This window comes from Perognathus longimembris, chromosome 4 (assembly GCF_023159225.1).
Source record: "Perognathus longimembris pacificus isolate PPM17 chromosome 4, ASM2315922v1, whole genome shotgun sequence".
Taxonomy (NCBI): domain Eukaryota; kingdom Metazoa; phylum Chordata; class Mammalia; order Rodentia; family Heteromyidae; genus Perognathus; species Perognathus longimembris.
Window position 1 is genome coordinate 87,140,991 of NC_063164.1, and position 25,877 is coordinate 87,166,867.

The 25,877-nt window shown below is 41.2% G+C and overlaps 1 protein-coding gene across 3 annotated transcripts in view; it reads left to right on the forward strand.

Annotated features, from left to right (window-relative positions):
- Positions 1-20,321: 20,321 nt before the first annotated feature.
- Positions 20,322-25,877, forward strand: part of Naalad2 (N-acetylated alpha-linked acidic dipeptidase 2) — a 47,480-nt gene continuing 41,924 nt past the window's right edge. For all 3 annotated transcript variants that reach the window (XM_048345614.1, XM_048345616.1, XM_048345615.1), the window contains exons 1-2: positions 20,322-20,497; positions 21,336-21,447. In XM_048345614.1, the coding sequence (XP_048201571.1) occupies positions 20,407-20,497; positions 21,336-21,447 (203 nt within the window). In that variant the 5' untranslated portion in view covers positions 20,322-20,406. The remainder of the gene's footprint in view (positions 20,498-21,335; positions 21,448-25,877) is intronic.

The window sequence follows — 25,877 nt, forward strand, 5'->3', positions numbered from 1 at the left end:
AAATTCCAAGACCAGCAAAAAAAAAGTATTCTTTACCTGACTTATGTAACTGTAACCTTTTTGCACATCACCATTATAATAACAATAGCAATTACTTTATTAAAAAAAGAAGAAAATGAAACCAATAATATCTCTAGGAGATAAGGTTAGCTTGTAGGAAAGAAATAAGGCCAACGGTGTTTGGAGATTATGTGCTATTGATGCAACCCAAGTGCTTTCAGCATGCTAGTCAAGTACCTACCACTGAGCTTTATCCTATACCCTAGAGAAATAAGTTTCAAATTCAGGGAAAAATGAAATAAAGGATTTATCTGGGGCTGGTAATATGGCTTAGTGGTAAGAGTGCTTGCCTTGCATGCATGAAACCCTGGGATGGATTCCTCAGCACCACATAAACAGAAAAAGCCAGAAGTGGCACTGTGGCTCAAGTGGTAGAATGCTGGCCTTGAGCAAAAAGAAGCTAGGGATAGTGCTCAGGCACTGAGTCCAAGAGCCAGGACTGGCCAAAAAGAAAAATATTTATCTGGATGTAGTAGTGATGCAGTGACGCTTGCCTGCAATCCCTCAGCACTTGGGAAACTGAAGCAGAAATTTAACTTCAAGGTCAACCTGGAGACAAGTGACATCTCCAAAAATAATTAATTAAAAGACTTGCTAGGACTTCCTTGGCCATGAATATTCTGGCCTCAATCTGAATCAATATCCCAGTTTTCTTCCATGTTTTCATTAGGTTCACTCCAGATCAAATGGATTTATTCCATTATTTGAATTTCATCCCTTTAAGTTACTTACCTATATCATACTCTAGTTTCCATTTTTACCTCAAGTTCATGATCAAAGAGACACTTCGGCATTTATTACCCACTCATCGTGCTTTTTCCTTCAAAATGCTAAACCTTACTGAAGCAATGTGTTATTTCTGATCCTATATGTTCAATGCCTTGTTTTCTAAAGAGATAATTGCTTTCATAAGAGTGGGAACTGTGTTCATTGTTCATGGCCAATCCTTGATAGTCACATATATTGCTAAGAAATGTCCTCTATGTAGTTTTTTTTTCATTCATTTATCTTAGTTTTCTATACCTTGTATCTTGTATATAAGTTTATTCAACTCTGTGGAAGGGAAAGGAAATCACAGAAACAGCTGGATGAAGGATGATGTTACTAATGTAACATTGATATTCACTTGACACTAGGTTGGAAATGAACCTTTCAACTTGGAGGGATGAGGCAGAGAGGGGTAAGTGGGAGAAAATGAGGGATGAGGTAACAGTGTTTAAAAACAAATGTACTCATTACCTTAGTTATGTAACTATAACCTCCCTGCTCATTGTGGGGCACACCTGGAAGTCAACTAGCTGGCCCTGCCTGTTTCTCAGTCTTGGGGCCACGAGTAGCTAAGATGGCAGCACCTAACAACAACGAACGCACAGCTGCTACAAGTGTCTTTGGTTATAACCCAGAGGCGGTTCTGGGGGTTTTACACCCCCGGCTCTTCCACCCTTGATGGACAGCTCATCCCTCCCCTTCCTGCGGTTCTTAGACCTGATTGGCTCCTGTGCCTTATATTAGTGGCATGTACTTCTCCAGTAAATGAGATCTTGCGCTGACTTGACTCCCAGGCCGTCTGATTGTCCTGCGGTGAGGGAGGGCTGGGTGCAGGCAGTCTGCCGACCCTTTCCTTTCTTGGCTCGTCCAGTCGGGGCATGCCTTCCCCGTCTCTCCCGTGGGTCGGGGAGCACGGGGGGGGGGGGGGGGAGGGGGAGGGGCTGTTAGAGACTCTGACAATGGCGCCCAATGTGGGGCACAAGGAAGCGTAGGTTTAAGCTTTAGATGACCCGAGGTAAGGGTATCCCCGAAAAGATGGAGCAATTTCACACTAAGCTTTTGATGACAGGAAAATGAACAAAGAAGCATGAGGGGGCGGGGGGGGGTGCTAGAGACCCCGACACTCATTACCTTTTCAATATAGATTTTACAAAACCAAATAAACAATGAGAGAACACATCCTCTGATCTCAGCCTCCTGAATGGCTAGGATTACAGGCTAAGATCACTGAAAGAGAATATAAACTGAAAAATAGAAATCCTCCAATTACAGTGAGAACCAGACTACCTTTAAATACCATTCTTGGTGAGCACTTGTGGCCTGCAATTCTAGCTATTTTAGTGGCTAATTCATGAAGGAGTATAATTCAAAGCCAGCCAGAGAAAGAAAGTACAATAAACTAGCAAAAAGCTGTGCTTGGGTTGTAATAGAGTGCAATGCCAGTGACTAAGGCAAAACCAAACAAACAATAAAACATTTTTTCAATAAATATGAGTTAAAATTAATTGTACAGCAAAATTTTAGGATTTCTCTAGAGTCCTTTGATTAGATGCAGCATTTTAACTTCTGAATCACCAAAAAAACTGCCAATAAGATTGTCATGCTGGGGTTGGGAATGTGGCTTAGTGGTAGAGTGCTTGCCTAGCATGCACGAAACCCTGGGTTCGATTCTTCAGCACCACATAAACAGAAAAGGCTAGAAGTAGCACTGTGGCTCAAGAGGTAGCGTGCTAGCCTTGAGCAAAAAGAAGCCAGGGACAGTGCTCGGGCCCTGAGTCCAAGCCCCAGGACTGGCAAAAAAAACAAAACAAGCAAACAAAGATTGTCATGCTGGGGTTGGGAATATGGCCTAGTGATAAAGTGCTCGCCTTGTATACATGAAGCCCTGGGTTTGATTCCTCAGCACCACATATATATAGAAAAAGCCAGAAGTGGTGATGTGGCTCGAGTGATAGAGTGCCAGCCTTTAACAAAAAGAAGCCAGGGACAGTGCTTGGGCCCTGAATTCAAGCCCTAGGACTGGCAAAAAATGAAACAAAACAAAAAAGATTGTCATGCTGATATCAACTTTCATATAGATTCCACATGTGACTGAGATCATGCATATTTATCTTTGGCTAGATAAATTCACTCAGCATCACAATCTGCAAGTCCATCCAAGTTCTAAAATTGATGGGTTTCTTTCCTTTTCATTTACTGTATAAGATGAATCTTATTTTTTTAAATACAGAATATAGTTACTCAGAGGATTGAGATCTAGAGAATCAATAGTTTGAAACCAGTTCTGGAAGAAACATCATTGAAATGCTTTCTCTGAATAATTCACACAATGCCAGGCTCAAGCAGTAGTATAACATCAGTGAGCAAGAAAGCCTAATGAGAGTATTAGGTGAGTTCAAGTTCTAGTAATAACATAAATAAATGAAGTTTCTAAAATGTATATTTTATTGATATCTTCTTAAAGAGAGGCAACACAACTTAGATTAGAATAGTTTTAATTTTCTAAAGGAGTGACCCTAATTGCAAAAGAGCCTTAGGCTTTAGGTAAAAACTTGGAAGAAAAGGAGAGAAACATTGTTTAGCTAACAAATTAAAGGTGGAGCTGTCACATCAAAGTGGAAATTACAAGAGAAATAGAAGTCATTACATACAGAGCTGCCCAGATGCCACCAGCAACCCTGTTAGAGTTTTGCTTAATGACCAACTTTCATAAGTATTACACAATATATAATTGGGTTTTGGTTAATCATTAATATGGAGCTTTGTAATAAAAATTTCCAATCAGTCTGATATACTTAGTTTACTACTGGATGCTTTGGTAACTGCTAATGAAGATACCAACCCTCTGCCAAGGCTACCCAAGTAATGTGCTCCTGTAAGGACTAACATGAGGACCTGAGTGACTAAATATAGTAAGTTTTAGTGTTAAGATTATAACAGCTTTTAAACCCTGGTGATGACTCCATGCTAGAGCGCTGCACCCCCACCCGTGAGACTAGTTTCTTGTAGTTTGACATTTAAAAATACAGGGGTCCCTTGTTCCCTCTGTACCTAGGTAGCAACCATGGTAATGGACAGTAAAAAAATGATCATAGTAATAGACTATAGAAATAACCATAATAGTAGTAGAAATGCCATGGTAACTGCTGGGTTGGTTTACTTATGATTGAGTATTGGATTACTTTAACCTATTCAAGCTTGCTTAGTGGTAATGGGAAAACATGGTAGCAATTGGTAAAATAAAGTTGGTACTAGGTCAGCCTGACAGCAATATTCTGCTGCTGTAAACAGCTTGCTTAACCCAATTGTGACTTTCTCTTCCCCCTGCATTAACCCTCTGATGCAGGGCTATGTGACCACCTGCTGTAGGTTCCTAATACCACCAAGGCCAGTTCCTGATGTCAAAGCCAAAATAGGTAACTGAAAGGGTAGATAGCCAATCAGGAAAACCCACGCTGAAATTTCCCTAGTGTGAGCCAATGGTGTTGAAGGGCACCTGTTGGCATTGCAGTTTGCAGTTACTTTGCTTTAAAAGTAGCCTGTGAGATCATCAGGGAATGGTTGCTCTCTAAGGAGTGGCCCTGGCCAGTCAGCTAGTGATCTTGATGCTTGATGCGAAATTAACTTTGTCATACTTTAACATTGGATCAGTCTTGTTCCTTTGATCCTATCACCCCAGGAATAACTAGAACACCTGCCTTCTTGGTCAGATCAGGTCAAAGATTTTGCCCTCAGGTGCATTAATTTTCTGTGCATCTTCAGGAAAAAGAGTGAGGACAGAATATGAGTGAACATCCCACTGACAACAAATAAGGGTACACAGATTCTGCATTTTGTGAAGATTTAAAATCATAATGAAAATAGCCAAATGAATTTTCAAAATAATCTCACAGTCCAACCCCCAGAGTTTTTTCTTGCCATAATAGAGACCTACGTCCTTCAATACCTGTTACCTATAACATGTCCCCATTATTTAACAAGAGAAGGAAAGGCATAGAAGAGTGAGAGATAGATAGAGATGGCAAGAGATAGAAAGAGAGAGGTGTGGATAAAAATAGGTAGAGAGAGAGAGAGACAGAGATGGGCATAATAGAAACAGACAGATTATGAACTTGAACAACAAATGTTGGCAGGAATGAGGGGGACAAGGAACCTTGTTACACTGGTGGTGGGAGTATAAACAAATAACCACACCCTAGACAGCAGTCTGGAGTTTCCTCAGAAAACATAGATCTGCCCTATGACCCAGAATATATCAAGTCAGGAGACCACAACAGTCAAGTTAAGGAAATAGCTCAAATGTCTGACAATAGATGAGTGGATCCAACAAAATTGGTACCTGTATGTGATAGAATTTAACACAGCTATTAGAAAGAATAATATTTGTCATTTGCAGGGAAATGGATGGACCTAAACAAATCATCATGTTAAGTGAAGTAAATCAAGCTCAGAAAGACAAACAGCACATGTTTTCTCTCATGTTTGGAAGCTAGATCTAAAATATACTGGGGTATGATAAATTATGTAGGACTTTGGGCCTTCACCAAAGGAGGATGGTCTTAGGAGAAGAACACACAGGCACAATGCATATGTGCCTCATATAAAACATTTATCAAAATGAACTCCAAGAAATAGAAGCAAGATTTTTTTCTTTGTTGTTTTTTTTTTACATTCTTGTTTTCTCAGGGGTGGAAAATTCCTAACAGTACTTTCCTGCAGGTGCAAGCCAAGAAAGAAGTTACAGAGCTAAACAATACTGTAAGCAAGGGCTGGGAATATGGCCTAGTGGCAAGAGTGCTTGCCTCGACTACATGAAGCCCTGGGTTCGATTCCCCAGCACCACATATACAGAAAACGGCCAGAAGTGGCACTGTGGCTCAAGTGGCAGAGTGCTAGCCATAAGCAAAAAGAAGTCAGGGACAGTGCTCAGGCCCTGAGTTCAAGCTCCAGAACTGGCAAAAAAAAAAAAAAATACTGTAAGCAAGCGTTGAGCGAGGGCATAGTATGACTGTTAGCTAGGAACATAAACAGAATAGTGGATACATATATTTTTTACAAATCATAAGGAACTAGTCTCATGGGTGGTGTACCTTTAAGATGGAGTCACAAAAGCAAAATGGAGTTACAGAAAGCTAAGAGTAATCTCTAAGGTGGTGAGATGGGAGGGAAAAACTGGGAGAGAGTAGGGAAAGAGATGACATTGTCCAAAAAGAAATCTACTCAAAACCTGACTTATATAACTGTAATCTCTCTTTACATCACCTTCATAAAAGCCACAAAAAATATAAAAAGAGGGCTAGGAACATGGCCTAGTGGTAGAGTCCTTGCCTCATATACATGAAGCCCTGGGTTCCATTCCTCAGCACCACATATATGGAAAAAGCTAGAAGTGACACTGTGGCTCAAGAGGTAGAGTGCTAGCCTTGAGCAAAAAAGAAGCCAGGGACAGTGCTCAGGCCCTGAGTTCAAGCCTCAGGACTGGCAAAAAAAAAAAAGGTAAAATAAGGCCAGCTGTAGTGAATCAATAGTGTCATCCCAAATTTTCAGGAAACAAAGATCAGGAGAATTATAGGTCAAGACCAACCTAGGCAAAAGAGTTAATGATACCCCATCTGAATCAATAAATGAGTATGGTGGTATATATCTGTACCAGCTATGCAAGGAACATTGATAGGATGATTACTATCCAGGTCAGACCAGGCAACAATAGGAGACGCTATCTGAAAAATAATAATAAGCATAAAGGGCCAAATGGGGTAGTTCAAGTGGTAGAGTATCTGCCTTGCAAGAGAGACCCCGAGTTCAAGTCTCAGTATTGTTAAAAAAAAAAAAGATTATTTGTTAGGGAAATGGTATCCTCAAACAGAAATAAGTGTCACACAAAACAGGGATGAAGAGGAAAGTATGAATAAGAATCTAGAATGGTTTAGTGGCAGTTAAATGATACTGGGAAATCCCGGCATTGGAATGGAAATGCAGCTACAGAGTGAGTGCTGGAAGAAAAAGCACCAGATGCCCAGGTCTTTCACTGTGAGCAAACAGTGCATGAAAATAAGCTGAAGTTTTATCTTAATGACAAAGGATGAGCAAGGAAAACTTGCTTCCAAGGCCAAATGACATAACTTACCAGTATCTGGGTTCTAACTTGAATGTTGTCATGAGAGCAATGTTGGTGGGAGAGGATGCATAGCACTCCTCCCTCTTTTTTTTTTTAAATTAAATTTTTATTGTCAAACTGAGGTACAGAGAGGTTACAGTACTCCTCCCTCTATATCTATTTTACCCTTGAACTTGGTGGCTCTTGCCTTATTTCTACATTTATTGCTGAATAGGCAATTGTGACATCAGAATAAACTCGTCCAGTCATACATAGTTCTTGCTTTTTTGTTTGTTTATTTATTGTTGTTTCACTTTTCATGGTCTTTTCTTACTATCTGTGCTTCTTTCATCTCATTTCTTACTTGCTCTACAGGTCCTTTACATCACTCCATGTACTACATACCAACACTTCATTGTGTATTTGCAATTATCTTGCTGTCCAGAGTCTTATAAATCCTCAATTGGAATGTCACCTTTTTATTAGGAATGTCCTATTTATCAGGATAATAACTGTTTTTATTTTTGTTTTGTTCTATCTTGAGGCTTGAACTCAGGGCCTTGGGGCTGTCCCTGAGCTGTTTTGCTCAAGGCAAATGCTCTAGCACTTTGTGCCACAGCCACACTTTCAATTTTCAAGTGGTTAATTGGAGTTTCACAGCCTCAGCCTCCAAAGTAGCTATCAGCACCTGGCTATTTACTCTTTTGGGGAAGTGAGTATGACCATGTACATGGCCATAGCATGTGGGGAAGTTGTAATTTCTGTACAGATGTGACCTTGTGACATCATTAATGGCATAATGTGTGTCTACATGACAGTCATGGCAGTAAGCATGTCCAGGTCATAGCTATCAGATAGAAGGAAGATAAGGCAACATCTTCAAACAAAACAGCAACAGGTGAGACTATGGCTTTAACAGATAACGAGTTACCTTATCACCAGGCTAAATATTGTTTTTCCTTTACAAAAATTAGATTGTTAGAATTTCTACTTTGCAGGGGCTGGGAATATGGCCTAGTGGCAAGAGTGCTTGCCTTGTATACATGAAGCCCTGGGTTCAATTCCCCAGCACCACATATATAGAAAATGGCCAGAAGTGGCACTGTGGCTCACGTGGCAGAGTGCTAGCCTTGAGCAAAAAGAATTTATACTTTGCTGATTTATTAGTACCTATATGTCACCCTGATTTCAAACTTTCTCAGAATCTGTTTTAAAGGACGTACTTTGGAGTTACAAGGTGGTCTCTTCCATAATACAAGAAGAGGAAAATGTAAAGGATTATATATGAAAATGTAATTTCTTCAATGGAAAAACTGAATTTTGTTGTATTACATGCTCAGAAAATCAAGAACAGTTCAAATAGGTTTTCTTTTTTAAGACACTGATCTTCCAATAGGAAAAAGGTTGTCTCATTTGATTTAATTATTTCAGGTTTGAGATAGAGCCTCACTTATAGCCCAGCTGGCCTTTGTTTGGAAAATGGAGAACAGAAAGAGAATAGATTGGACTCAGTCCTAAACAGATTAGGACTGTTTATTGAGAAACAGTGAGGGGCACGGATCTTCCTGTTGGATTGGTGGTTGTACTAGGAAGTGGATTTTGGGGTAGGCTTATATAGAGTTTAACAAGGAAGTGGAAAATAGGTTATAGTCTCTTAAGGGCCCAGGGTGATGTCCTTGGTCAGACCCACAGTGGAATGCTCTACCTGGGGTGAGGGGCAGACAATAGGTTATGGTCTCCTAGGGACCAAGGGTAGTGCTCTTTGCCAGGCCCAGATTGGAATAACCTGCCTGCAGACAGGCGTATGACAAGCCTGTTGTCTTGCTTGACCCTGGGAATAAGGCAGAAATCAATTCTTCATATTCCATCTCTAGATACGTAAAAAGATCTGGCCAAGAAATGAGAGGCAGGTCCTTCATATAGGGTCTTTGGATACGATACAGAAAGGTTGGGCTGCAGGGGAGAGACCAGGAAAGGGGTTGGCAGTTGTCTTTCTGACTACTTCCTGCTGACATAGGGGCATTGAGGAGTCACTGGGGCTGGGGTCTTCAGGGTCCAGATCTGTGCTGGGCAGGGCAGGGTGGTATAAGAGAAGCCCCTGGTTGCCTGCAGTAATAGGATGGCCTTGACTTGCTTCCAGATAGTGTCTTGAGTGAGGACTGTTATCCTGTTAAAGAGAAACTTGAAAAAGGCGAGATCAGGAAAAGGCTGACAAGGTAGCAGGATCAGTTAACATGAATGATTCATGCCACAAGCCAGAAAAGTTCCATTTGGAGCAGGAGCTCATAACTGGTCAGAAGCCAGGGCTGGATTCGAGTGGTTAAGTGCCTAGTGAGAGGCCTTCTTCATTTAAATAGTAGGTAACAAAGGCAAGAAACTAAGTTCCTGTGTAGTTAGAATCAGGTATGGACATTAGATGGGCAAGCTTTTTAACTATTTCTTTTTTGATTTCCTGGCTCTGGTTAATTTTGAAAGGGTGACTCCATTTAGGATGTGACACTATCCCCTCTTACTCCAGGACTGCTTTTTATCCCAGTGGTCTGGGTCCTCTTTGCTGGGATGGCCTGTCCCAGTTGGCATCTCTTTTGTCATGGGGTTTGAACAAGGCCTGAGCACTGTCTCTGAGCACTTCTACTCAAGGCTAGTATGCGACCATTTCAAGCCATAACATCACTTTCAGAATTCTGTCACAGCATCACATTCAGAATTTTGCTGGTTATTTAGCCATGATTCTAGCCTACCTGGTTAATTGAGGATGGAATCTCAAGGTTTTTTTTTTGCCTGGGCTGGCTTTGAACTCAGATGAGTCTTTGCCACAAATACCTTTTTATTTCCAACTAAAGCAACAAGGAGATTAAATAGAAATATATGTAATATAACACTTTAGGGTACTAATTGAGGTTAAGACATTGTGTTGTGCCAAGTTGCAAGACCACCCCCAAGAAGACCACCGAGATTCAGACACTCCGAAATGCAAAAGCAAGGCAAGGCTTTATTTAACGAGCTGCCAACTCGGGCCTCGTCCTACCCACAGACACAGCGGAGGTTAGGAGGAAGCCCCGAGCTGTGATTACACAGGGCTTATAAAGGCAAAGAACAAGGTTACAACAATCAGCTGTGCAAGCGAGATTAGAACACAGGTACAAATCTGATTGGCTCAGGGTTCGATTCGAAAATGGGGTTCACGTGGTGGGGCCTGACTTCAAAGTCTGGCACCTCATTTCCCCCTTTTTCTTTTTGGTACCTTGGGAGCCAATCATGGCTCCATTCTGTCCATTTCAATGGCTTGCATGTCTAGGGGATGATATAGAGGTAAGGCATGGGCCAGTAGGGCCCAATGTAGTAACCAAAGGGCCTGTCACCATTTCTTAAAAGAATAGTCTCTGTACCTCTGTTTTGCATGTCTCTAGTTTATCCTGCCTCATCTTCCCAAAAACAACTCTGGTCCCTTGATTTTAAAGGGGGGCTGATGGGTGAAGATCATCCATCTTCTGTAACTTCTTCAGGCTGACTCAGGGGCGTAGACCTTACCTAGCCAGGAACCTATAACCTTAGTCTCAGTCTAACTTTCTTTCCTTGAGGCGAAGGTGAAGCGGCTGAGTTGGGTGCTTGGAGACCTCCCATGTTCCATCACGGTAGTTGTCATCCAGGGCAAAGGGGTCAGCTGGCCTGGCGTGGAAGCAATGAACCCAAGTGGCGATGCCGTCTAGTGTCCCTTCCACCGTGGTTAATCTGTTGATTGGGGGCATTGGCAAGCTGACAGGCCTTTAACAGATCTCAATAAGGACACAACACAATCTCAGGTCTACAAGCTTTCTTTCCTAAACAGATGTATCAGCTTAAAATTCTTACTGCCAGTCAGGGCTTTGAGTAAATGCGGGGGGTGAGATTTTAATCTATCCTCTCATTTGACAAACTTACCCTTACTAACCACTATCACAGATGACTGGCAAATTCCTGCCCAGTAGACAGACATGGGCACTGGAAAGGCATGCTTATGAACTATTCTTCTAGGACTTTCCGGCTTTAACTTTTGAAAGGCCAACAGTAGTGACTCTAGGATCTGACACCATCTCTGCCATCCAAGCAGTGGCTTACTGCCTCTGAATGCTCCATCACTTTTGTCCCAGGAGGAGTGACTTTCGACTTGGACTCAGGGCCTGAGTGCTGTCCCTCAGCTCTCCAGCTCAAGACTAGCACCGTACCACTTTTGAGCTCCACACCACTCCGTTCCCAGCACTCTGCTGGCTGATTACAGACAAGTCTCTCACAGGGACCTTTCTTTGCCCGGGCTGGCTTCGAACCGCAGATTCAGATCAATGAGTCTTATAAGGGGCCACTTTACTCCAATTATAAGCAACAAGGTGGTCCACACAGAAGTAGTTTTTAAGCATGCTCTCTTACCTGGAACTTAAGGGTCCGTATTAGATCTTGACAAACTTGTAGGAATCACCTGTGCTTCTCTGTGTGCCTGCTGGAAACTGTTACAAAAAACCTACAAAGAAGCTGGAATGGCAATTAAACATTTTGGTAGCCATAATTCTCCTTTTCTCACTTTGCAATAATTATTTAGGACAATTTTACTTCCAAATTTCTTCCAAAAGGCTACAAAAACAAAACAATTAATACAAAAGGAGGAAAACACACAGGCCTAAGAAAAGCTACGAGTTGGAGATCTCCCAAGCTGGCCCACAACCTCCTACAAGGGTGCAGAAGGAATGGACCCGAGTTGGCCCACAACCTCCTGCAAGAAGGAGTGGACCCGAGTTGGCCCACAACCTCCTGCAAGGGTGCAGAAGGAGTGGACCCGAGTTGGCCCACAACCTCCTGCAAGGGTGCAGAAGGAGTGGACCCGAGTTACGAGTTGGAGATCTCCCAAGTTGGCCCACAACCTCCTGCCAGGGTACAGGAGGAGTGGACCCGAGTTGGCCCACAACCTCCTGCCAGATAAGCAGAAGGAGCAGACCCAAGTACAAGGTGGGCGGGTTGAGTCTCGTTTAGGAGGCCCTCCTGGTCAGTTCCGGCCAAAAACCAAACTGACTCGCGCCCTACAAGCAAAAGCAAAACAAACAGACAAACAGACAAATTACAGGACAAGACAAATGAACAGCGCTGTTTTCTTACCTTCGGAGTCTGGGATCTCGGGGTCTCTGGGGCTATCCCGGACGAAACCCCAAATGTTGTGCCAAGTTGCAAGACCACCCCCAAGAAGACCACCGAGATTCAGACACTCCGAAATGCAAAAGCAAGGCAAGGCTTTATTTAACGAGCTGCCAACTCGGGCCTCGTCCTACCCACAGACACAGCGGAGGTTAGGAGGAAGCCCCGAGCTGTGATTACACAGGGCTTATAAAGGCAAAGAACAAGGTTACAACAATCAGCTGTGCAAGCGAGATTAGAACACAGGTACAAATCTGATTGGCTCAGGGTTCGATTCTAAAATGGGGTTCACGTGGTGGGGCCTGACTTCAAAGTCTGGCACCTCAATTGTAGGTATTGCTAAGCCTTTGTGATTACAAGGAAGAATGCAGGAGTTGGTATTCTTTTGGTCTATCCAAGGCAGCTTACATACTAGACAGAGAAAATGAAATTTGAGTTAAAAGGTGTTCATTTGAAGGAACCTGGCATAAACAAACACTCAAGTGAACTTTGGTCTACTTTCATAGATGGGACATAAAGAATGACATGCTAGTTTTCTTTGTAAATCACAGCCAACTTAATTAGATACCAACTACTCATAAGCTCTATTTTTTAAGACATACTCATACCATCTGCTACATACTCAAACTTTCTGGGGACTGAAGATAATTCCTACTTTCCAAATCCTTTCTTATACTAACTTTCCTCTTTCTGTAGGTTTGAGTTTAAAACTTCCCTTTGTTTTTGCTTTTGCTGGTGGGGCTAGGTTATCTTCAGAACTACCTTAAGATGATTAACTATAACTCCACCCAGCAGGTTGCAGTTTGTTAGATTTTAGGTTTATATCACAGCTGGGTCTCATTCCTTTTACTACATCCATTGATAAAGATTTTTCCTTTTTAAGAATTGCAGGCAGAAAGCAATCTTTTTTTTTTTTTTTTATTCCAGTCCTGGGGCTTGAACTCAGGGGCTGAGCACTGTCCCTGGCTTCTTTTTCTCACGGCTAGCACTCTACTGCTTGAGCCACAGTACCACTTGTGGCCTTTTCTGTTTATGTGGTGCTGAGGAATTGAACTCAGGGCTTCATGTATACGAAGTAATACTTTACCACTAGGCCATATTCCCAGCCCCAGGAGCAATCATTTTTATACCATGATGACAATTTCATTTGAATATATTCACACACACACACACACACACACACACACACACACACTTCTGCACAAAAGTTTTAAGGTACACTAAGGTTTTTAAAAAATGAAAATCAGCCATAAATTTTTTGGAATTTCATTGGCAAAATGAAAAAAGACATTTTTGCCCATTGTAAGACAGAACCGTAGGGTCAATGTTAGAAAAACAGACAATATCAAACAAAATACAAGGGAAAACTTAAGATTTAACCAACAACAAACAGAATCTCCCTGCTTAGGTGAGCATTGATAACAAGAACAGAAAACCTTTAAAACAATTTTGGCAAAGCTTGGAGATAGAGTGGAGGTCACAGGAAATCCCAGCCCCTGAACTTTGTCTCTTCCTAGGTGGGTCAATCTTCAAGACTTACTGAGATTTGAGGGAGGGAAGGGTTCCTTCAGGGCCTAGAGCAAACTCATAGAGGAGTTTTGCCTTAAGGGAGAAATTAAGAATCCAGATTTTCATTGCTTCTTGGCCTTTTGGCTAAGATCAAGTGAAGAATCCAGATTTTGAAGTGAGTAGACTCAGCAAAGAGAAGAGGAATGGATTATTGTCCTAAAGGCGAAAAGGATAGGCTTATTTTGTATTTGCTAACTGCTCTCAGGCTTGGAGCAGTTAGATAGTTTTCATTTAGAGAATCCAGACTGGTTGTAGAGAGGAGGTATAAAGGATGCCAAAAGACTTGGGCTTATGGAACTGCTAATCCAGGACAACTAGCTTTCAAGAGTGAACCTAGAGGGAGGTCCCTGGGGCCCTGCCTGTGTCTTACTCTCAAGGGCACAAGCCAAAGGGCTGTCAGCTGAAATGGAGGTGATGTAATGGTAAATAATCACCAGTTTGGAGGTCAGAGAGAGAGAAACAGAGAGAGTAAGAAAGGGGGCGGGGGATTGCTATAAGGCAAGGAAAGTTTACTTTCTAGAGGAGGTAGCTGTGAGGCTTACAGCAGAGAAGGACTTGGTGAGCAGGGTGGAGGGGGCTGCTCTGGAGCAGAGGTCAGAGAAGGGCTTTGTGTACAGAACAGGATGGGCAAGGGGTCTCTGGAGTGGAGGTAGAGGACTTGTGTGTAGGGGATCTCAGATTCCTCGTCATTTTGTTGGAGGATAGTTTAAATCAGTAAGAGTAAAATTAAAGGTTCAGAACCTCTGGCCAACAGTAGCTATTGTTTACATGATAGTGAGGCCAGATTTCAGTAGATAAACAAGTCAGTTTTCTTTGATTTTAAGTCAGTCAGCCCAAGAGCCTTAAGGTTAGACTGCTGCTAAGCCAATGGGATGTCTCTGGAAGACAATTAGGAAAGTCAAAGAGATGGATCCCAAAAACTAGGAGAGGATATCCCCCAAGTCCTTATTAAAGGGTGTCATGGGTCAGCAGAGACTCTTGGAGTCTCTGGGGACCCCATAGACAGGAAGGGAGGGACTCTTAAAGTCCCCTGGTCCAGGCATCTCCACCATGGGCAAGGAAGGCTTTTGGTGGTGGGAGGAGTTGGTCAAGTGGGGAAGAGCCTCCTGCCTGGATATCAGAGTCCACAGTCAGGGAGAGGGAGAGAGAACAGAGGGAAAGATGAGGACTTTTCTGGGTTTATGCAGTGGCTAATAATACCTCAAGCCACGTGTGGTGGCCAGCCACGAGGCATTGCTTACAGAGGCAAAGGCCACGAGGTTGTTACAGGAGGCTGTTTAGTCCAAAGTAAGCCTGATGGAGAAAGGCCTCAGAAAGAGAAGGTAAAAGGTTTGATGCGGGGCATCCAGGAAGCCAGTGAAGGGACCCAGTTATTCTTGACGCTTCTCCGCTTCTGTGTCTTCGGCACCATATGATAGGAAAATGGAGGAGAACGGAAAAGGAATAGGCTGGACTCAATCCTCAACAGGCAAGGACTATTTATTGAGGAACAGTGACGGGCACAAACCTTCCCGCAGGATTGGAGGTTGTGCCAGGAACTGGATTTTGGGGTGGGGTTACATAGAGCTTAACAAGGAAGCAAAAAATAGGAAATGGGTTATGGTCTCTTAGAGGCCCAGGGTGATGTCCTTGGCCAGGCCCATAATGGATTGCTCCACCTGGTTTGAGGGCTATTGCCCTCTGGGGACCAAGGGTGGTGTCCATGGCTCAATCCAGATTGGAATAACCTGCCTGCAGACAGGCATGTGGTCAAGCTTCTTGTTTTGCCTGACCTTGAGAATAAGGCAGTAATCAAACCTTCAGCCTTGAAATCATAATCATCAGCATACTAATTCCTAACCCTGGAGATGTGAACTAGGGCTACAACTTTGAAGGAAAATCTGAAGGTGCTTAGTTAGCATAAATCCACAATGTTTCTTCATTTAGTGTGCTGTATAAAATGCAAATATGAGCTGGGAGCCGGTGGCTCACGCCTATAATCCTAGCTACTCTGGAGGCTGATATCTGAGGATCACAGTTCAAAGCCAATCTATGCAAGAAAGCCTGTGGGCTCTTATCTCTAATTAACCACCAGAAAACCAGAAGTGGTGCTATGGCTCACATTATAGAGCACTAGCCTTGAGCTGAAGAGCTCAGGGACAGCACCCAAGCCCAGAGTTCAAACGCCACAACTGACCAAAAAAAAAAAAAAAAAAAAAGATGCAATTATGACTCAAGGTGCCAATAATAGAAACTACTATTTGATTGCAGCCTCCTATTAAAAACTTCATGAAGATGGAATTTTGAATGCTTCCAGATTCTACACTAATAACAGGCCAATGACTTCTTGAACCAGCTAGCTGGAGTTTTCCAATGGATTGTCAAGATACAGATTGTGGATGGCATCTGTTGAGGCATCGGCCATGTTCATACAGGAGGTAATACTGGTCTTTCTTTGGAACTTATTATATATAGTTAATTATTGACTGAATATTTACTATGTCACTACATCGTAGACTTATTAAGGGCAAAGAATACACTCTTGGAATCATTCACAATGTATAACATGCTACAGACACTTGTTAAATATTGCTTAAGTTAATAAGCTTTTTTTAACTTGTGAAGATTAATCAGGTTTGCAAACTGCTAAAATTTACAACTTCTTCAATTAGTAAAATGTGTATTAGCTATTAATATTTAGATCATAAGAAGGAAATAACAAATTTCACAAATAAGTTAGTTACTACAATCATTAGTTTCTACTTTTTCTCTTGAAAATAAACCTTACAGAGATAATTTTGGTGTGCCTTAGAGAACAGTAGCAAAGGTCTTGTAGTATCAGATAGAAAAGCCAAGAATATAGAAAATAGAAAGTCATATAATGAATTCTTAAAATGTTTATATACAGGGGCTAGGAATGTGGTTTAGTGGTAGAGTGTTTGCCTAGCAAGCAAGAAGCCCTAGGTTCAATTCCTCACTACCACATAAACAGAAAAAGCTGGAAGTGGCACTGTGTCTCAAGTAGTAGAGTGGTAGTCTTGAGCAAAAGAAGCTCAGGGACAGTGCCCAGGCCCTGAGTTCAAGCCCCAGGGTTAGCCAAAAAAAAAAAAAAAGTTTATATACAATACAAATAACATTTAGTATTATTTGTGCATGGAGCAGACACTTGTCTCAAATGTTAAACATCTATGTACTGCTTACTAATACCAAGAAGAGATAATTCTGTGTGTTCTAGAATTAGAAGTATTTCTTAAACTATGTTCAAAGAGTATGGTTTTCTCAGTGATTATATCACCTTCTCAACATTTGAATCTTAATCTACTAATTTGCTGAGTGTCTGTGGGGGAACGTATTTTGGAAAGGCAGTAGCCTCAGAAACACAAAGCAGGAGAAATACAAGACTTCTTGCCCCTGCCCCCTAGAAAACTGCAGTAGTTGAATGACACTTAAACATCTAAAAGTTAATTATTCTATGCTGGGAGCTGGTGTTGGCTCATGCCTATAATCCTCGATAGTCAAGAGGCTGAGATCTGAGAGGCTCATGGATCAAAGACAGGCCAGGAAGGAAAGTCTGTGAAACTTTTTCCCAATTAACCACCGTAAAAGCTGAAAGTGAATCTGTGGCTCAAGTGCTTCCCATGCATAAACATGCCCAGGGACAACACACAGGCCTTGAATTTAAGCCCCAGGAACATTTAAAAAAATCTCCTTAGTTTCAGGCTGGGTACAGGTGGCTCACTTTTGCAATCCTACTTTTGAAGTGGAGATGGAGAAGACTGTAGCCCAGGCAAGCCTGGAGGAAACAGTTCTCGAATCTCCATCTCAAAAACAGCCAGTGCAAAAAGGACTTGGGACATGACTCAAAAATTACAGTGCTCACCTAACAACTGTGAAGCACGAGTTCAAACACTAAGCACTGCCAAAAACAAAAATCCACTTGTCCAATAATTATATTTGTTTCAGTTAACTTTCAGATATTCTATACATTTTCTAGAAGAAAAACTGTTAAGCATATCCATCAATAATTACATCCAAGAGAACTATATTAGTGACATTAGAAGCAAGGGTGCCTCACTTCAGGCCATAAGGACCCCAGACCATGTAGGAAAGATTGGTCAAAACTCAAGAGGTAGCAATTCTGATTCAAAGTTCACTCAGAGATTCTGCTTTGGCTGGAAAACTTTGTTTTTAAAAATACAGGAGAAGCCAATTTTTTTTTCTTTTGTTGGTCATGGGGCTTGAACTCTGGGCCTGGGCAACTGTCTTAGAGCTCTTCATCTCAAGGCTAGTGCTCTACCACTTATGCCACAGCGCCACTTAATATTTTCTGGTGGTTAATTGGAGATAAGAGTCTCACAGACTTTCCTGCCCAGGCTGGCTTTGAACCTCTATCCTCAGATCTTAGCCTCCTGAGTAGCTAGGATTGCAGGCATGAGCCATTGGAGCCTGGCAGAAGCCAAATGTTAATTGTTAGAGTTTTCCTCTGAGATAAGATGGGAGAATGTAGGTCTTCTGTTTACAGTGAACATTATTTTGTAAGCCTTAACATCTTTCAGGAGAAATGTACTGTAAGGATATAGGATAAGGAGCTTGCTTTCCTCTTATAAGGAAATAGGGGAATGGCTCAATTGGTAGAGCACCAGCCTTCAGGGAAAAAAATTATGCAAGAGTTCAAAGCCCTGAGTTCAAACCCCAATATTGGCACAGAACAAAACCAATCAAATAAAAAATATTATCGGTAATATAATTTTACTAAGACCTGTACTATAGTAATAATAACTTTCCCAGTAGCTAATTTGATGGATTTGAATTTACAGCAATTGAATGAGGTATGTAGAAACATCAAGTAATGGAGAAGAAACAGAAGGGTAATAATTTGATGACTTGTTCAGATTATGGGGATGTCAAAAACAGCCAGAAATACTTTTGTCTTTCCATAATGCTAGGATGTATTGAATAGCAATAAATCAATAATTTCTTTGGCATTCATTTGGCAAACACTATTTAGGTTTGGTTTGTATGGTGAAGTCAATTGTTGACACTTATTTCAAGAATTACTGAAATTTGGTTGCAAGGATTAAAATCTTTTCCTTTTCTGTGAGATTGCAACATTTTTGGCAAGATTCTGTGTTCCAGTTTCCAAAGCTAATATCACTCAGATCACAAAGTACATGATAATATATAGATTACAGAAAGATCAAAGCATTCATAGGATTCGGGAATTCTGCTTTAACAGCAAAACTGTTTCTTACAGGAGAAGTCAATTGTTAATTGCTAAAATGTCCCTTTGAGATAAGAGGGGTGGATGTAGGAATTCTATTTACAAGGAATACTATTTTGTAAATCTTGTTTGTTTGTTTTTGCCACTCCTGGGGCTTGAACTCAGGGCCTGAGCACTGTCCCTGGCTTCTTTTTGCTCAAGGCAAGCACTCTACCACTTGAGCCACAGTACCACTTCTGGCCTTTTCTATATATGTGGTGCTGAGGAATCGAATCCAGGGCTTCATGCATGCTGGGCAAGCACTCTACCACTAGACCACATTCGCAGCCTATTTTGTAAATCTTATATTGCAGGCAGGCCACAGATTCAGATGCAGTCTTTGCAGTTGGTCAGATAAGATACTAATAGAGAACCCAGCCACCTAACTGATGATTTTGTCAATATGTGGAATTGCTCTGAGGTGCAGTGAGTCGTGGTTCAATTTTGCATAGGACAGAATTAAGTTCAGTCATGGATATGATTTTCAGGCAATTGAATGGGTCACTTCAAATACAGGGGGAGGCTGAGCAGAAGCCCCCAAAACATAGTTGGGAGTTTGTCTCAAGATAATTGATCAACTTGCATTGTTATTTCCCAGGGCTAGGAACATAGCCTATCTTTTCATATGATTCAGATGAGGAAGCTGAATGAATCACAGAGTCTAATGTGTTTGATTAGTTCCTGAGCTTGTAGTTCCTGACTTGAGGTTTGATATGGGTCCGTGTAGTTTAAATTTCATTTAGTAATATTATCGATTATTTATTTGCATAATTAAATTATTTATCAGCCTTTCCACTTGGTAGTTGTTTACTTGCATAAATAAAATGTAGAATTATTCTGTTTTGGCATTCATACTCAAAATGGAGTAGTTTAGGTCAAAACTATTGCTTCATAAAATGGAGTGAGTCAAGAGTTAAGTACAACCTTTAAAGCCTCACATCTGGGTAAATAACACAGAGTTGCTCCAGTCTGTTCTCTTCAGGGGAACCACGGGAGTCTATCCTATCTGTTTTGCTGGTTCCTTGCAATGACAATGTGTCACAGTGGACTAACCAGGATACCGCATTTTTTGTCCCAAATTTTAGTAATTAGAAATTGACACAGAGAATCTGGAAGCAAACTAACCCAGAGGAAAGGAAAAGAATTTAATCCTTGCAGCCAAATTACTGAAATTTGGGTGTAGTAAGGAAGTAGCAGTAGATAACAGAGTTGTTTAGAAACAACTGGGAAAACTCGAGCAGTTCTGCAGCCAACTTTGCCCGTAACTGCAAGATCCACAGAAAAGAAGTTTCTTTCCAACACAAAGAAAGTGGTTCCTGGCTCAGAAGAGCTTTCTGGCTTTCTTCTCACTTGTTTTCTTCAGGGACCTAGAGGAGGGGGTAGGGAGGGCCGGACGTACTGGGCGGTCTGAATCCGTGGCCATCTACAAGATCATCACCCATTTTCTCTGCTCCTTTGCAGCCCAGAGGCTTGCCACTTCATCCTGCGCTCCAGCTTCAGAGCCCGAAAGGCCATGGCGAAGTCCGGGGGCCGGCTGTACCTTTGGGTGTGTGTGGCTTGCGTGTCGGCAGCGCTGGCATCTTTCCTGGTGGGCTTTACAGTGGGTAAGTGCACAGGAGACCTTCCTGGGACCCAGGAGCCTCTCTCTCTGCCCAGCCAGATAACAAACACTGAAGCTGGAGGGGGCACGGGATACTCTGGCTCCAAGACTAGCTGAATTTCCACTGAATTTCAGCCCAAGCAGAAACCAATGAAATGCATTTGTGGTCAAAATTCACATTTGTTAAATGCTATTTTGAATTTAGTTTACTGTTACAGACTGGTGGAAACACAATAGAGGGCTGCCACTAAGGATAGGGTGAAGCATATGGTTTCCTTTCCAAGTAATATTAATTGGTCAAAACTGTGTCTGGTTGATTAGGGTTGAAGAAGGGAGATCATGAGTTCTAAGTTGTCTGGGTCACACAGTGAGCCAGGCTAGCTTTGCCTATGTAACAAGACTCTCCCTTACAACAAAACAAATGAAGGAGTATGTTATCAATAAATATAGACAGCACCACCACTTAAATAAGTGTTTTTGAGCTAGACATGATAGTGCATGTCTTATCCCAGGACTAAGGACAAAAGGCAGCAGGATGATGAGCTCTGGACTAGCCTGAGCCCAGAAGTGAAGCTCTGTCACAACAAAAAGCAAAAGACAGACTTAAACACCAAGGGAGGGAAAAAGCAGATGCATAATATATAACAAAAGAAAGTGCATCTCCTGAGTAATCTGTCCTAAGTAGCTGCTTATGTCACACATCAGAATTTTAAAGATCTCTACATTTAAACTAAATTTGTTTAGTATTGCCTTTTTCTTTCCTGTCCTTTAAGTGTCTAAAGCAATTGTGTGTGTGTGTGTGTGTGTGTGTGTGTCTGTCTGTCTGTCTGTTTCCCCCACAGGCTGGTTTATTAAGCCTGTTAAAGAAACAACCATTTCAGCACGCTATTATCAAAGTACAAAATGGAAACTGCTATCAGAAATGAAAGCCGAAAACATCAAAGCATTCCTTCGGTAAGTTTGGATTTTTGTTGTTGTTGGTCACAGGGCTTGAACCCAGGGTCTGGGCACTGTCCCTGAGCTCAAGGCTAGTGATCTACCACTTTGACCCACAGCTCCACTTCAGGTTTTCTGCTGACTAATTGGAGATAAGAATCTCATGAACTTTCCTGCCCCAGCTGGTTTTGAACCTCAATTCTCAGATCTCAGCCTCCTGAGTACCTAGGATTACAGTCATGATCCACCAGCTTCTGGTTGAATTTTTTTTTTTTTTTTTTTTTTTTTTGGCCAGTCCTGGGGCTTGGACTCTGGGCCTGAGCACTGTCCCTGGCTTCTTTTTGCTCAAGGCTAGCACTCTGCCACTTGAGCCACAGCTCCACTTCTGGCCATTTTCTGTATATGTGGTGCTGGGGAATCGAACCCAGGGCCTCACGTATATGAGGCAGGCACTCTTGCCACTAGGCCATATCCCCAGCCCTGGCTGGATTTTTTTTAATCCTAAAAAATAGTGTTGAAAATACTGTACAGGCAAATACATAAAAAAAAAATACACGTTCTATCCATTTAAGCAGTCTTCTATGTGTGAAATTATGCTAGTCATTAATTTGTGGTCATTTCAAATGTCTCTTCAAGCTACTTTGGAGTGGTAGCTTGGTATAGACCTTGGAATTTCCTCCCTAAAACTTCATCCTTTACCTGCTTGTCTGTTCTTCGGTTTATTGGAAGATGTTTGCACTTCTTGTAATTTTGCACTGCAACTCAATGTTCTTCTTTGTTTCTCAGTCATGAACTTAATCAACAGCTTTGATTTACTCAGTAATTTTTTTCATTTTCTTTTCTTTCTTCCTCTTATCTTTAATATACTGCCTTGTGCTAGAAAGTACTGGAAAGTTGCAGACTTAGTAAATTAGTGGGAAGGAGATCAATGTTCCAGATTTTTGCTCTTAGTTAAATCATTATCTTATTGTGAAAATATAACTTTGTTATTTATTTGTAGTGGAATGAAAACAAGAATAATCAGTACAAATTCTTCTGCTGCCAAGGTTGAAAAAGAATCATATTCAAGGAAACATTTTAGAATGTTTTTGGGGGTGGCAGGGGTGAGGTAGAGTTTGCTAGTACGGGGCTTAAATTCACAATCTGGGCTCTCACTTAGGGGTTGGGAAAAGTTTGCCAGTATGGGACTTAAACTCACAATCTTGAGCTCTTACTTGTTTACTTATTGCTTCTTTCCTGGCCTACTTCAAACCACAATCTTCAGATCTTTGACCAACTAGAATTATACACAGATTGCAGTCACTAGTGTCTGGCACCATTTTTGAACTTAAAAAAATTAATTGTATTGTTATTATTAAGATGCTGTAGAGGGCTTACCATTTCATAAGACAGGCAATAATCATATTTCTTTTTCTGGGCAATGTCAACCCTTCCTTAACTTTACTAGAGTTTCCCTTTCTGCCCACAAGTTACATAGGTCATTTTCTACAGTGTATACTGAATAGCATGATTGCATTTGAAAGTGGTCACTTGCACATTTATTTTGGTCTGCAGATGCTCTGAGAAATGTGTCACTTTAATAACTCAATTGCTTTACAGGTGGAATGTATATACTCTAAAATGTGATGAACCTTTTAGTAAAGTACACTTCTAGTTACATAACCAACAAAGTCAGGCAGGAGGCATGACGCAAGTGATATGATGCTAGCCGAGCAAGCAAAGCAGAACAAGGGAAGTACCAGTAGAAGAGAAGCAAAAAAAAAAAAGGGGGGGGGGGCTGGGAATATGGCCTAGTGGCAAAAGTGCTTGCCTCGTATACATGAAGTCCTGGGTTCGATTCCCCAGCACCACATATATAGAAAGTGGCCAGAAGTGGCACTGTGGCTCAAGTGGCAGAGTGCTAGCCTTGAGCAAAAGGAAGCCAGGGATAGTGCTCAGGCCCTGAATTCAAGGCCCAGGACTGGCACAAAAAAAGAGAGAGAGAAGCAAAAAAAAAGGAAAACAATCCCCCCAAAGCTTTATTGATGTGTAATTTATATAAAATAAGCACATCTCTATAAAAAGTACATTTTGAAAGTTTTTACAAGAAGGTAAACAAACTTAATAAGCTAAGCAAACACACTAAACAAATCACCCTTTCAACCAATGTACAAAACAATTCTTGTAATGATTGCTTTGGGAAGGCATGCATAACCTATTATTCCCAATAAAATGAAATTCCCAATGAAATTCTGAATGCTTTTCACAGTTAATATAGATATCTAGAAAGAATAGTTCTTCTTGTTTTTACTTTTTTCTCCTAATATTAATCAACTTAGTAGGTGAGGCATAGGGTTAGGAAACTCAGATGTGAAGGCTTGTATACCCTCCTGCTCTTTTTCTTTTCTGTCCTATTTTTATTTTAGTGAGTTGATAGGAAGCAAAAGAACAAAAGTTCATGGCTAAACCTCTATCTTCATTTTTAAAACTTTTTTTCTTATTGTCAAAGTGATGTACAGAGAGGTTACAGTGTCATATGTTAGGCATTGGATACATTTCTTGTACTGTTTGTTACCTCCTCCCTCATTCCCCTCTCCCCCCTCTACACTTAAAGAAATATATTTTCCTTAATTATAAGAGATTTGCTGTTCACTGAAGAAAATCATCAATAATTAGTTACGTTAAGTAGAAATTAAATATGCCAACCTCAGTCTATTTTCTTCTGTGGATATAAAATAAGTCTGTCCAATTAATTTCTATGTTTTTAAACAAATATGGAAGAGGGTTGGAAATGTGGCTTAGTGGCAGAGTGTTTATCTAACATGCATGAAGCCCTATTCCTCAGTAACACATAAACAGAAAAAATCTGGAAGTGGTGGCTGTGGCTCAAGTGGTAGAGTGCTAGCCTTGAGCAAGAGAAGCTCCAGGACAGTGCCCAGGCCTTGAGTTCAAGCCCCAGGGCTGGCAAACCAACAAACAACAACAAAAAGATGGAAGATAGCAAATCTCTGAAATCTTCTGCTTTCACTGAATGTTATTGAGAAAGAAAACTATACAGAGAAGGTGATAGATGCAGAGTCTCTGTGGATTGTTCATAGTTTACAGGTGGGAAAGAGTGAAGAAAATTCAGATAGATGAGGCAATGTTTCTGTCTGAAAGAACACTTTGTGTGTGCTAGGAAACTGACTTAGCAGTAGAGTGCTTGCCCAGCATGCATGAAGCCCTGGGTTTGATTCCTCAGCAGCACATAAACAGAAAAAGCCAGCAGTGGTGCTGTGGCTTAAGTGGTAGAGTGCTAACCTTGAGCAAAAGGAAGCCAGGGACAGTGCTCAGGCCCCGAGCTCAAGCCCCAGGACTGGCAAAAAAGACTTTGTGCAAAGGTTACAAGTTCTTGGGGGACAGTATAATTCTTTCAAGATGCAAATGAGGATGGAACAATAGCACAGAACAGAGAAAAGTATAAGGAGAGCAGTAGGAAATGAAGCTGAAAAAGTGGAAAGATGGGCCAGACAAAAGAGGGTTTTATATGATCTGTTTGAGCGTGAGATCCATTTATCTATCATCTATCCGTCTATTCATCCATCCATCTATTGTCCACCATCCATACATCTATCTATCTTGTATCTGTTTATTTATTCATTCATGTGTTGAAGTTCTGGGGACTGAACTCAGAGACTTGCCCATATTAGACAAGACCTCTACCACTTGGTCTATAACCTCAGCCTTTATTTTTGTTTTTCTAATTTTGAAACAGAGTCTCACTACTACCTTTATGCGGCTGGCCTCAAACATGAGCTCCTCCTGTCTCTGTAGGCAAGCAACATCTTTCCTAGCTGAGTGTGAACTTCTAATGTAGGATTTAGGATGTGCAGAGCTTCATAAGCATTTTAAGTAACTGGTAAGCATTTTAAGACCAGATGAGTTGTTAAGAAGTGTCACTTTGCCTCCAGATATGAAAGTGGCATCAGGGTGCTCAGTATATAATACAATTTTAATAAATTTTAGTGGACTTTTACCAAAACCAGTCTTGTGAATAATTTGAAAACCAATGTACAAAAGTATTTATTTATGTTCTACTCTCACTAGTAGAAAACGGTTTAAATGTATTAGTCATCCAAAGGAAAATAAGTATCTCTAAGAAATATCAATGAAGTCACTTAAATGCTACAACTCAGTTACACCATAGGAGAAAGCATTACCTAACTTTTGTTCAACAAACCTATATTGCCTCAGTAATAGACAAGAGCTAAGCCCTGTATAGTATAAAAATAAAAATGCACACTTTAATTTGAACAAGATAAAAGAACAACTACATACACAATGAAGTTGATTATTGAAATAATTAAGCCAAGTGCCAAGTGCTGGTGACTCATGTCTATAATCCTAGCTATGTAGGAGGATGAGATCTAGAGGGTTGAAGTTTGAAACCAAGCTAAACAGAAGAATTGACAAGATTTCATCTCCAGTTA